Raw genomic sequence first — 14,457 nt, 5'->3', positions numbered from 1 at the left:
TGGATGGATGGATGGATGGATGTTGTTGTGGGTGAAGCATAAATCTAACTCCGCTCATGCTTTATGTAAACATGGGTATTAATCATGCTCTATCAGCACATGTAAACACATTCTCCAAATTCCCCCCAACCTTATTTCTCCCAGATTTCTTGTGTGTATTTAACATGGTGAGAGTATTTGCTGTCTAAGTGGTTCCACATAAGATTCGCCCTGAAGGGTATGTACCTTATTGCAGGCGTGGTTGGGCCCAGGTTTCTATACCTCTTGTACTGAACAGGCATTATATCATTGACATGGTGTATATGATTATAGACATGAGATTAATTCATTGTGGTAGAAGTGCTGTGCAGCGATGGACAAAGTCTGCTGTGTTTTTTTTTATGAGCATGTAAATCACTGTTATCAATTTGACAGGTACATGTAGTTGCACTATAGTCAGTCTTTCTGGGTCTGTGAGGCTGTGTTACAGTGATATTATAGTGAATAGACAGATGAATATTGTTGCTGCTTAATAAAAGTGCGGTCAACACATTCACATTAGACATGATTTTAGAATTGCTTTCTAAACCTCCAATACCCCCGTATTATATCATTAATTATTGTATATTATTTGTTTGAAAACATTACAGTATTTCTAATATACGCCAGTGCTAACTTATGTCAGGTCATTCATCAAGCTATCCTGATAAAAAATTGCATATATTATGTACCACCCACCCCTATAGTGCACACACAGTGGTTGGTCATCCAGTGCAACAAATTACACAAAATTATTTCTTTTCAGAGAAAGTTGAGGTTTGAGGGTATTTATCTTTTCCGATATGCAGTTCTCTGCTTTCATTGCTAGTCAAACTTTAATCAAGTATCAGATCCACTGTGGTGGATGGCTTTGTGTTATCTATCAGATCCTGGTGATCAAACGGCGGATGCAGAGACTGTAGATGTTGGTGCGTGTATTTTCTGTCACGGTATCACATACCATCTTCCTGTTGTGTGTTAATTCAGGAAATGTAAGGAGACATACAGTTGTAGCCGTTAGAGAGCACACACTTTTTACTTGAAGTAGTCATGCTTCCTCGCCTGTTCTTTTGGAGGTTCCTAAAAACATTGTAGTTAAGTAGTTGTAGCAGATGCAAATTCTGATTATTATTTATGCAGCTCTTAAGAATAAGAAAAAGAAGGGCTTCCTGCATACTGCACAGGAAATATGCTCATATGCTTTTATTTATAATATACTACAAAATAATATGTTTTGCTAATTTGTCCTTTTTTTCTACAAAATATTTAGGTTTAGTTTAGTTTGTCATATTACTCAATGCTTTTACATGATTGGAAAAATACTCTAGTTGTATTAACTTATCTACTTGAATTTGCGTATGTGTAACGTGTTTTGTTTTCCTTGTAGATCCTGTCTAACCTGGTGATGGAGGGCCTCCTCCCCGAGCTGAGGGAGCTCATCTCCCCCCGCCTCAAAGGCAAACTGTATGAGAGGCAGAAGAACTGGATGCTGGTAAGAAACTAGTCCACACACATTCCACTTAAAATATATATGTATTTTTAATTCAAATGATGCTTTGTAGTTTGAATATCTGAATCATGTTAATTAAAAAAAAAAGAAATAAGAAGCCCTATTAGATTTAGTTTCCCATAATTCTTGGGTTTTCATGGGGGAGGAAACCAGAAACAGCATTTAGGTCACAAGACAGAAAATAATGCCAGTAATACACACAAACACATTTGCATACTTATGCTTTTATTCAAATACCTACCTACTTTACCCACCAGTGATGGTACCAGCTACTATTTATAAAAAGATTCCTTTGTCACCATTTAAAACTTTGCTGAATGTGTGTTTCCTGGTGTGTGTGTGTGTGTGTAGATCAGTGATGCGGTATACAGCCTGGTGCAGGGGCAGTGCCAGGCCCAGTATGAGGCGTTGTTGCAGAAGTGTGAGGCGGCCCGCTCCTCTCTGGAGGCCTCCATGCGAACAGACATGGACCAGATCATCACCTCGAAGGAGCATGTGACCAACAAGATCAGAGGTTAGTGAGAGAGCAGGCATGATTATCTACTGAAATACTTTCTGAAATGACCTGTCTATGATGGTCTGGAGCATCAGTTCAATTAATTATTCTTCACTGCATAAGAAAACATACACAACATAGGGCTATGTATATACATATATATTGGCCTTGCCAACCCTCTGTGAAGCCTAGTGGTGGTCGGAACCTCCAGGTTGGGGTCCAGTGTTCTAGAGTGTGCCACCAGAGTGATTACAGACTAATTCTAGGCTCTGACTCCTGTTGCTGCTCTGTGTGTCTGACTAGCTGTTTCTAAATAAACTATAACGAAATGGAAAATGTTAAAGCCGTATTCTAGTGGCACACTTCAAACTCCATAGGCTTTTATTTTGATAAGCCTTTCATGAAGGACTATGCATACTGATATTTTCTCGTTAAAAATAAATTCTGACAACATTGTTGCATAAGTTCCACTTACCACTGCATTTTCTAGCGAGTATTGTCTGTACTGCAGAAGGACAGTTCAGATATGACCTGCAAACACACACTGGATAATCGTTTACACACAGTTTTATCTTACATCTGCCTGTGAGCCGTTGACATTTGACGCTCGATTTAACCTCCCATTCTCCCTCCTAATACGTCTCTGGCATTTGTACACAGGCTGTTTACTAGCAGCCTGACAGCTTCCTATTGTCACTCACTGGAGACCAGGCAGACCAGCAGCATTCCTCACACTGTTTATGTATGAAGAGAGATTTTAGCTGCTGCTGTGCTGCAATGACATATGGAAGGAGTACCAAACATGTTTGCTTCCTATTCCCCCACAGCTGTGGTTCTCCCCAAGGCCGAGAAGCTGCTGAAGGTGAGCATCCAGCCCTACATCAGCTCTATCCTGGACGCCCTGATGGAGCCAACTAGCCGAGGCTTCTCTGAGGTCCGCGATGTGTTCTTCAGAGAGCTGGTGGACATGAGCAAGAACACCCTCAATGAGGGCACCAAGGAGACCATAGCACAGGTGAGGAGGTGGAGGAGGTTGTGGTGATTGGATTAAAATGCATGAACTGGTATTCACATCAAAATCCTTTAATAGTCCAGTATGGTTTGTGAAACAGAAGTATAGCCAAATGTACAAATAATCTTCTCCTCCTCTCCCTCCTCCTCTTCCTCCTCCTCCTCAGCACATGGAAAAGATCTCCATGCTGGCCTTCCATCCTGTAAAGATGCAGAGCTGCTATGAGAAGGTGGAGCAGCTGAGTCTGGAGGGTCTGCAGCAGAGGTTCGATGTCTCCAGCCCCTCGGTGTTCGTCCAGAGAGCCCAGATCCTCATGAGAGAGGTGACACTCTAATACTGCTACTACCTACACCACTTTGCTTCTAGTCTAGCTTACAGTTTGGGTTGAAAATTGGGCACTGTTTTGGTCAACAGCTGCAGCCTCCATTATTAAAGCAGAATTCCAGTTTATTACAACTTGGGCCTTATTTGCATAGTTTTGTGTATCATTTCCATCAGTTATGAAAACATAGTGCTCGCCAAGTTAATTGCTGAGGTTGGAGGAACGCGATGACATCACTGCAACACAATCCGACCAGTCAAGAAACACGAGCAGTCAGATGATCTAATCTAATCTATCTAAATGTTTATTTAGAGTTACAGCGATTGTCTAATCATAGTTTAGCAATAGGAACTAGATACGGCAGGCCTCAAGCTTCAGGTTTCTAAACATGCATGGGGCGGTAGTAAAGGCCTAACATGCACTAAATGCTTCTGATCTTCATGTTTTGCAGTACACCTATTTTTTAAATGGCCAACATGCACTAAAAGCGTTAAAGATGTTTTATTATATAATTTCCAAAGCTAACAACACAACAGCCAAAGGATCCAGATAATGATGCATGCTGCTAACCGCCATATCAGAGTGAGAGAGAGAATTTGAACAGTGCCCGAAATGGACCGGCACTTCAGATTTTTGTCCATGAGTACCCTTACTTCTTATTGAGTACCGCCACCTATGGTGAGCATGGTGGAATGATCCTTTTTATACAAAATTCCCATTCATATTCTCTCCATGTATCCATCTATTTCTGCTGTTCATTCCCTTTCCCACTGAGGGGCTTTTGAACAAGTCATTTACCCCAGCTGTAGTGGACTGCCCAGAAGCCACCTGCAAAATGAATTAAGCTGTCTACTAAGCCTTTCCAATAATACAAAGTTAGATTTCACAACAGTCTGAAAATAAAAGGCTGAAATGTGACCAGTGTTGGGTTGTGTGTCCTCGCTGTTTGGACTGCAGTCCTCCAGAATAAAAGAGTTCTTGTCTGTTGTGGCTGGAAGTCTAAACACTTGGTTTGTAGTAGTAGAGACACAGTCATTATTCAGTGCCAAAATGTCTATTTATAGAGCCGTTCTTCTCTTGTTTAGTCAAGTTTATTTGTCACTCCGCTCAGTTTTCAGTGGAACTACTTTCTACTAAAGAAATAATCCCTTTACAAACCTTTGTTTTTTCATGTGGATTAATTAAAAAATTAATTTAAAAAAAATGTATGTCCCCTAAGGTGTTCTCCTAAATCAACTTGACTTTCCTGACTTTATTATCCTCTACTTTTTTATCATAGAAGTATATTTTTACATAATTTAAAACATGCCGAGAGGGGAAAGTCCCTTTACTACCACTTTGTCAGTGTCAAAGCCAGAATCTCAGAGAATTAGGCACTTTTTCTTTTGCCGAAATTACTAATTAATTAATTTGCCATTAATTTTGATGGACATATGGCTAGTTTGGAATGAAATCACTTGGATTCAGGTTAAAACATGAAGCTTTCCACATGAAGCTAAATTACCATGTGGCAGGTTTCTTAAATTCGTAATTGCTTGTAAAACGTAACTTTTATTTTGTATGTGCATCCAGCCACAGCAATAGTTTCCTCCTCCATAATTCGTCTTGTTTAAAGCCCAGGGCCTTGAAATAATTGTATTAATCTCCCATGTGTCCAGACTTGCACAGGAACTCAGTCTCAGGGAAGAGATCCAAGAAGCAGGCATTCTGGCATTCAACTCCCCCATGGAGAAATCACTTATCATGACCTCCTCAGTGGGGCCCAGGGCCAGTAAGGGGAAGGGGGGTCTACACTTTAACTCAAGGTCATTCTGAGTTCAAGTACTGTTTAGAAACTACAGATTCCCAAGCTGTGAAGCCTTTTTTTCAAGCCCTACACTGTAAAGATAAGACATGTCCTTAAAAACCTCACTATAGACAGTTTAGTAGCTGTTCTGGAGCTTTTGATTGTATCACACAGTCTTCATCAACAGATGGAGTTTGCCCAGTTGTTGTGTAATTATAGATGTTCAAATAGAGTATCAAGGACATAATCCTGTGTCCAAGGTCAAGAACACACTTTCACTCTTGACTTGATATTGTAGTTTTGTAGCGTGAGAGCATAAAGAAACAAAATGATCACCTCTCCTGCAAGTTGAGGTTGCATGTTAAAATCACATGAAATAAATCTGCTTGTGTTTCTCCATAAAAAGTCCTCCTCAAAATAACAGACGTATCCGTGGACATGTACTTCTGAGATTTAATGCCGTTATGTAACGGTGCTGAAGATATTCTACCTTTTAAATCTCATCAGAAATCGTGTCAGTACAGATTGTTCAAGCATGTGTTTCTAATCTGATTACAATACAAGAGCCAATTTTGCAAATCACCTAAGATGCCCTCTTTAGGCTTAAGTACCAAAAGGTTTCAGTGCTGTATGTTTCTGACCACAAAATGCATCACATGTTCTGCATTTGTGGATTCTTGGAATCAGGATGTTGCAGAGAGCTCATAAAGGCAGCAGCAGCAGATGACTGTGGTTGACCAGTGAGTGGATCAGATCCAGGAGATATTGAGGTCAATATTTGAGTTGTGTTGCCGCAGGGAATCATTCAGTTATTATTGAATTGTTAAACACTCCATGATTCTGCAAAAGCTCGGTAGGGTTATTTGAATTAATTTGTTGTCCCTGTGTGACCTCCAACGAACAGGTTCCCAGACTCTAGTTTGAATGCTAACATAGCCACTGTATGCTTACCTACTGTGGGGTATAATGATTTTTGAACCTTTCTGTTTGACATGCAAGTAAGTTTTTTTCAGTTTTAAATGGAACAGAAGAAGAATTTCCAGTGGCGTGAGATAAGTCATTTTACTTTCAAGAAACAAGGGGCAGTTATACCATAGCTTGTGTTTGTTCAGTTTGTTTAGGGATTGGAGGAGGTTCCGCCTGTGCTAACAGCTGTAGGAAGGCCCTCTAATGGTGGTTCAGTAACTCAAGAGAATAGGGTGTGCAGGTACATCATGGCATGGGACAGAGACAGCAGCACTGGGTGCAATTTAACCACTGAATGCATGCATTTTACCAGACACTCCTACATACACCAGCCACTTACATATGTAGCAGAGTTTGAGCTAACAATTATAATATTGCTTGCAAACCCTGCAGAACATACTATTAAGACAGACAAACATTTTAATAAATGGCAAGAATGTGTTTTTTGTTTCTTAAATGGAATATATTATAGTATGACATATGGATGTATTGTGGTCTGTGTAATGTAACGCATTAGCCTCTCTCTGTGTGTGTGTGTGGGTGTACAGCAAATGGACGATGCCAGTGAATACGTTTTGACAGATTCTTCACCAGAGCCGGAGTCCCCAGGCTACAGAAGAGCTCTGTAAGACCATCCAGTCTGCCAGGGACAGAGTCATATAAGGTAAAATACCACACAGACACACAGACACACACACACACACACACACACACCACACACAACACACACACAACACACACACACACACACACACACCTACACAACCACAGGTTGTAAGAAACCTTTTAAAACATTTTTATATATAGTATATATTATCACAGGATTTCATTAAATTCCTGTGCAAAAACAAAATAAAAATATTGTTATCTGTAAAGTTTATTTTATTATTAAGATATAAACTTAAAAGCAATCTGACAGAAAGGGGGAAGACCTGAACACAAGCTGTAATTCAACAGAGCCTCCCTCCTCTGGATGATTTCTTATTGCAGGATGAAGGCCGTTTATCAAAAGAGCCAATACAACAATGAGAAGAAACAATTAAGTCTTAAATCTTTCAAATCTAATATGAAGAATAAATATTTGTAAATTGATATTAAAGTACACAATACAGACCAGATAATTGTATAAAACGGTTGCCTGGAATGGAAATAACTCGTGCTGAGATTTCATCCAAATGCTCTAAATTTTACACAAACGTCCTGCAGTTATTGTGTTCAAGAACTGTTTGGGTCATTGTACAGTTACAGTTGTCCTGTACTGTTATTGATATACACCCCATGAAAATAATGTCGCTGTCCAGTTTTACTTACGGAAGAAAAGGGCCTCCCTTAAGGAAAAAGTTTTGCAAAACACTGACCTAATCCTAAAACCAGAAGGCAGGAATATTTTACCTCCACTTGTCTCTTTATGACTTGTCATAGCAGACAGTCACACTAATGGACATTAACGACGGCTCTGTTTTTATGTCCCCAGTAAGTCAGCAAAGCCACCAGTGTGGCATGAGCCAGCATTATACAGTACCAGGAACCTGAACTCCGAAGCAGCAAAATGGAATTCTCCCTACATTCATTTTCGAATGTGTGGTCAAACAAACAAGTCTAAAGTGGCTTACATGAAAAGAGTCTATGGCTGGTGTCTGCTATATAGCCCATATTACCCAATCTGCATTTATTTAAAATTGAATCTTAATTCTGTGTAAATGGTAGTTTACTACGTTTTTTTTAATAAATACATTTATAATAAATGTTAATGTTTATATCAGTCATGCATAATTCCTCAAATAAGTGAACTATAAGTTAAATTATAAAATATGTAAATGTAAGTTCAATCAACCAAATTTTATTTTCAATATTCCTATTTTCAGTGCAATCATTAACTGCTATAAACTGTTGATTAGTCTTATTAGTTTTCAGTCAGTTCAATGCAGCTTCAGATCTGTGATATTGCATGATGACAAGAAATGTTTTACTGTGAATTTATTGAAGGATTCCAAACATTTAAAATGAAACTTTTAAGGTTTTTTCTAATAAATCAGACACTGGTGGCACAGGGCTGTATTGCAGCTCTTTCTAAAGGCATTTTATTTCTATATTTATGTAACTATATCTGTCAAATAAATGTAATGTAGTAAGAGGTACAACGTGTCTCTCTGAAATGTAGTGGAGTAGAAAAACAAAAAATCTAAATATTCAAGTTAAATACCCAAAATAAGTACTTAAGTGCAGTACTAGAGTAAATTGTATTCCCCTGTATTTACTCTCTACCACTGGTGATATATCTTGCTGTGCGATCATTCAGACAAAATGTTAGTTTGGGGAGGAAGGCTTTCACTGTAAACTCATGCAGTGATAATAATGCTTTTTCTTGTTTTTTTTCCTTTTTTGTTCATTTGTTGTTGTTTTTCCAGAAATTTGACTATGACAGCAGCACAGTGAGGAAGCGTTTCTTCCGTGAGGCTCTCCTCCAGATCTTCATCCCCTACATGCTGAAGCAGCTCAGCCCTTCCTGTGCCTCGGTGAGTCTCGGAGTTATAGGTCTGTCTATAGTTCAATTAAAGATATCTCTAAACCAGTTCTGACTATTCAAACTGTAATTTCTACATGTGAAAATATATATTATAACGTATCTAAATTGTGGTACAGATATCTTAAATTAACATTTCAACATGTCAGTCCTACTGAGCAGATGTTAAAAGGGCTTGCCATACCAAATCTATCATGTATCTAAATGAAAAATACACAACATGTAGTGAAAGTGTGCATCCAACATGTGCTAGTATTTGACGATGGATTCTACCATCTTTATCTGTTTTGGTATTTCTTAGGAAAAACTGACTAACTCTCCGAGTGAGGATGAGGATGTTCAGTATAAAGCAGTTGAATTGAGTTGATAAAAGGTTTTTGTTGTTGAACACCAGGAGCTGCCGCGCTTCCAAGAGCTCATCTTTGAGGACTTTTCCCGTTTCATCCTGGTGGAGAACATCTTTGAGGAGGTGGTGCTGCACTCTGTCATGAAGGACATCATGATGGGTCAGTCTTCTACAGTGTTACTCACCTGCCTGTTTTTACACTCACACATGTCCATAAAAACACCTCCTATACAGTGTTGGGCAATAAGGCATTCCTAATAATAATATTACAGCAATAATATTACTTTCCCCCGTAACTAGTAGTGTAACTAGTTACTAATACATTTCAGTAATAATATTACAGTTACCTCCCCAAAAATAATTAGTTACAATCTTATTTATGTTGGTACAATCACATCCCTGGATTTACTTTTGTAATCATGGAGGAAACTAGTTTGTTCGGCATTCGGCTTCTGGAAATATTTCATTACTTTGATTTTAACAAACAAAACTGGATTTTAATGGTTGGTAAAGTCAGAATTTTGGGGAGAAAAGACACAATTACCAATTCTGTGGGGAGAAAGTAATATAACTAATAGTGTAACTAATTACTGTTGGCAGGGAGGAGTAAGTACAGTACCATAAAATTTGGTCAGAATTACTTGCAGGTCCCCTTTACTAGCGGGGTGTGGCTACATGTTTTGACAAATAATAATATAATTTTATAGAAGTTCTTCGGATAAAACCTCTTAAAGCCCACCAGGTCGCCCACCTGAGCGAGTTTTATGCTGCTTAAATCACCTACACAGATATAAATGTTTAAACTTTTGTCAATATGGACGTGCTACACATTGTTAGATCAGTAAGATTCTTCTCAATTCAATCCTTCAGTTCATTTTACAGAAACCATATGATCAAATGAATGATTTGTAATTAATGTTATTCAACAGCCTCATTTTTATGAAGTAATATTCAGACTGTTTTAAATAAACAATCTGATAACATTTCCCATCTTTGCTGAACAACAGTTTTGTGCAAAAGGAATTAAAGGCCTGTCCCAAATAAAGGCAGGTTTAGATCAGTGTTTTGTTAACTTTAAATGCTATCAATACTGCCACTAATACTTTTCCAAAATTAATAAATGATCCATTTCCATGCTTAGCTTGTAGTATGATCTCCTGATTTTGTTTTTGTTTATTATTTGATATTTATTGTTTGCTTGATTACCTTGTTATTTTTGCTTTGTTAAATGGTTTATTGTATTATATTGTTTAACTGTCACTGAGCACCCCTATCGTTGAAATGGTACATCCCATTTCATTCCTCATGAAGAATTTTCTATAGTATTGTAGCAGTTGCATAGCTGCAGTAGTGTAATTCAATACATTTTCTTTGTCACCCGTCCTGTTGAAGCACATTTGAACCTCTTCTCTCTGTGTGTAGCTGTGAAGGAGGCGGCTGTTCAGAGGAGACACAACCTTTACAGGGACAGCATTGTCCTCAGCAACAGCGACCCCAGCCTGCACCTACTGGGAGAAAACCCCTCCATCGACTGGGCCGGGGAGTACGGCGGAGAGCAGCAGGAGGAGGTGGACGGTACAGGGGAGGATGCTGAGGGTGACGCTGAGGGGCAAGGTGAGGAGTCCCATAAGAGGAGGAGGATGAAGCAGGTTGTGTCCATGATCCAGGTGGAAGGCTCCCCAGTCCTGCCTGGCGAGTCATGCATAGAGGTACCCGGGGTCAACGACATCCCAGAGGAGGAGGAGGAGGAGGAGGAGGAGGAGCAGGAGCAGGAAGAGGAGGAGAAGGATGGAGATGGAGATGGAGAGACGGGAGGAGAAGGGGGGGGGTGACCTTATTCTCAAAGGAGCTGATTGAACATGACAGCAATAAAAATAAAATGTTGAGACCGTATGCGTGAGCCATAACAGGATCTGTTTGGCAGAACTTCAGCGTGACCCTGCAGGGGTCAGACACCATCATTTTTTTTTTTTTTTTTGGCAGCTTTAGCTTGAAGCCACGGCTCTACTCTGTGGATTGACTCCAAGTTTCAGTCTGTTGCATAATGTGCCACCACACTGAAGAAAAAAAAATGTTGTTGTTTTTGTCTGTGTACTTCTGCTCTTTGCATCTTTAAAGGACATGCACTTGGATTGTTTTTTTTTTTTGTATGTACAGGCTGGCCTGTCTGTAATCCTGTGTCCATCCTCCTGCTGCCCGAACCTCCACTGGTATTGAATAATACATCCAGACATGCTGTCAGAGATCAGTTGACCCTGAAACTATTGGATTTCACATTAAAAGCCCCAGTGCCGCAGATGAGTACAGAGTTCTGCAGACAGTTTTGCTTATCTATGCTCAGACCTTGCCTGAGGGCAAGCAGTGGTGAGATAAACGTGGCTTGAGTTATGGTACACATGTCCATCCAATTACTGAACTTCAGTGTTTTGACCGTGCAAATGAAAGATGAGGGAAGCTAAAACACACACACTCACAAGTGCTCAGGGGCAGTGTTTTATGTACTTTTTTAAAAGATGAAGACAAGGCCAAACAACTACAACACTAGCATGGAGCTGGCAATAGCTTGGGGTTTTAACTTTAAGTTTTAACTTTTTTTTTTTTAACCAAGCATCACCCTACAGTGTGTATGCACCGGTGACTAATCGCTTACACCGGGTAATTCCTTCTACCTGCTCCTAAGCTCTCATAACCGTGTCCTTAATATGGAGACTGTGTTCCTTTGGATAGCATCAATTATTGACACTAATGCGTCATAATCAGTGTCATAATCACTGGGTGCAGATAGAAATAAAAGATTTATCAGCGTGATGTTGTACTGATGAAAAGCATTCTCATTGAAGGTAGCATGCCAAAGCTCTGTTTAAAATGAGCTAAGGAGCCAAAGAGAGAGAGGCAGAAAGAGAGAAAGACAGAAAGAGAGAGAGTGTGTGTATTCCAGTAGGGATTAGATAACATGAGTTCATCAGGTTTACCGTTATGTTTCCTCCCCGAGGCGGATGTGCTGGCATTTGTGTCTGTGGATGACTCTCTCGCTCACTCTGTCTCTCTCTCACACACAACCACACACACACACACACTCTCTCTCAACATGTAACCTCACTTAACCATCTGACCTCCCTCTCTCTCGTCAGCTTGGCAGCAAACAACAAACAACCTGTAATGTCATTTGCAATCTCCCCTCCTCTCTTCTTCTTCTCTTCAGTGTAAATTGGGGTAAATGTAATCTGGAGCTGCTGCTGCCGCCGCAGATGACGATCCACGACTGTTGCCTCTGCTGTCGTGGGTTGTTGATGTTTGTTTCTCGTGCAATTGCCCTGCAATCCTTTCACATGCCTCGACTGCCTTCACAGCTCTCTTCTTTCTTTTTTTTGGTGTCATGTCATCAGGAAGGAAGACAAGAGGAAACTGATAGAGATTTTAAAAAACCATCACGGAGCGGCAAAGGAGAGCAGAGAAGGCGAGTTTAGAGAGAATCGCAGAGCGTGCAGTGAAAGCTGCAGATAAAGTTGAACAAGCGTGGTGTTCCTTTAGCGGCAGACAAGTTGCTAATTAAAACTATGGGAAACTTCTGTGAGGGAGACGCACAGTTAGGAGCGGGGGCTCAACAGATGTTGTTGGACCATATGGAATATGTAGCTGTTTCTTATGATGATTCAATCGTCTGGATTTTGTTTTGTTTTCGCTCTGCTCATCGTTTATGCTTTTTGATTTGTTTGGTGCTAATGGCTAAAGGCTATTCCTCTGTTCTTAGTCTTTACTTTCTCCTTTATCTGAAAATATCACACAAGTCCTTTCCTTGCTTTTCCAAAGCCTCGCAGTTAACTCTGAACCTGCTTTCCTGCCATTTGTTACCCTTCTGATTTGTGTGAGGCTGAAGTGTGTCCCAATAAGGGAGTGCCGCGGTGAATAGTGGCAGCTAAAGAGGCACAGGGCTTAGCTGATCAGTAAGACACAAACTCCTCACACCAGCGAGATCTCAGCCCCAGCTTAAAGGCTTCGGGGGAATGGATTTGGACTAACATCACATGAAATTGCTTCTTCAAAGTCTCCTTATCTAGGCACGGGGAAAATCTCAAAATGGTTTTGCAAGTGGTTTAACCGCTAAAAAACATGCAATCACGTTTCACACTTTTAAATTACATACTTAGCTATTTTCTTTAGCAGGGCAGAGGGTCAAGTGCTTAAAGATTTGTCCCCTTTCAGTTCTTTTCAAAAAGGTGCAATATTCGTGTTATCTTACTTTCACAGCCAGACGACTGCCCATTCTAAAAATGCATATTTCTGGCAGATGAATACTGATGAGCATTACAGACATACATGAACACACACACACACACACATATACTGTATGGTGGTCTAGTCCCTGTGCAATTGAAACTGCGCACAAAAACAAACCCTAAAAGGGATGATGGGACTCAGTTCCCATCTGAGAGACTTAAACTTGACTAATCTGATAAGTACAGAGCTGAAACCAGCACTGTAAGCTGCCTGTTGTTTGTTCACCTGAAATATGGGACATCAGCAGTATTTATAGTTACAGACATGATTTTTGCATGCTTGACAGTCCCATTCCCCATAGGATGCCAAACATGCTCACATATGGAGAAATCTAGTCACGCCGTTCAAGTGAGGAATTCAGAACTACATCATTACTGCAGCAACACCCACGAGGGATTTCTTGAGTCTGATTACAGGTGTGATGGTGATGCAGCTACGTATGTGGCGCTAGCATCATCACGGCCCCTATAATCAAGGCGGTGATTGGCCTCTTGGGTAACTGTGACTTTTAATACAACACATGCCAACAATTGTAAACAGTAAAGAATATTTTTAAAGAATCGCTAAATGGTGTGTTTCACTGACTAAAAAGAATATTTTAATCATCAATCTGTACCAGATTTAAACCACTGTATAGCTTGTTGTGATGGAAGTCCTGTTACATAAGGACACTGCCGTATAAAAGAGGTCATCCAGTGAAGCCCAGCCATGAGGATTTTCAGCTATCCAGGTCAAAGCTGTTTCACAAATTATCAGCTACAGGCAGACATCGCAGGCAGTTTCGCAACAATTCACACCTTACAGTCTTTCACATGGCTACAGTTTTCATGACTGCCTTGTGACCTTAATGACTCACATATGACTTCAGCCAAAGCCTTGTGTGACATAAAAGTGTGGCCTAAGGGCCTGTCCACACAAATACATTTTTTTCGAATCTGGATAAATACTTTACCGTATCGGGCTCACGTCCAGACGGATACGGCGTTTTTGGGGTGTGAAAACGGTATTTTTTGAAAACGGGCCCCAGAGTGGGAAAATCCCAAAACGCTGGATTGCCCGGAGTCGTCTGGACGGCGAATACGGATTTTTTCAGAAAAGATGACGTATTAGCCCCGCCTCTCTAGCCTTTGACCTCAGCCGCCACCGCTAGACGCGTCATAACAACAACAACAACGGCAGACTACAGGCTTGTGCACAGC

At 40.3% G+C, this 14,457-nt stretch overlaps 1 protein-coding gene across 1 annotated transcript in view; it reads left to right on the top strand.

The window, feature by feature from the left end:
- LOC118326156 (protein Niban 2-like) overlaps window positions 1–14,457 on the top strand; it is a 44,238-nt gene that overhangs the window by 28,433 nt on the left and 1,348 nt on the right. The window contains 9 exon segments of the mRNA XM_035659082.1: window positions 1,406–1,510; window positions 1,880–2,042; window positions 2,852–3,039; window positions 3,203–3,358; window positions 6,659–6,673; window positions 6,675–6,768; window positions 8,514–8,626; window positions 9,029–9,140; window positions 10,403–10,774. Coding sequence (XP_035514975.1) covers window positions 1,406–1,510; window positions 1,880–2,042; window positions 2,852–3,039; window positions 3,203–3,358; window positions 6,659–6,673; window positions 6,675–6,768; window positions 8,514–8,626; window positions 9,029–9,140; window positions 10,403–10,774 — 1,318 coding nt within the window.

Source organism: Morone saxatilis, unplaced genomic scaffold (assembly GCF_004916995.1).
Source record: "Morone saxatilis isolate NCDOM2014 unplaced genomic scaffold, NCSU_SB_2.0 Contig16, whole genome shotgun sequence".
Classification (NCBI taxonomy): Eukaryota; Metazoa; Chordata; class Actinopteri; family Moronidae; genus Morone; species Morone saxatilis.
Note: the sequence above shows the minus strand (reverse complement) of the source record. Positions and strands in the feature narration are given on the sequence as shown.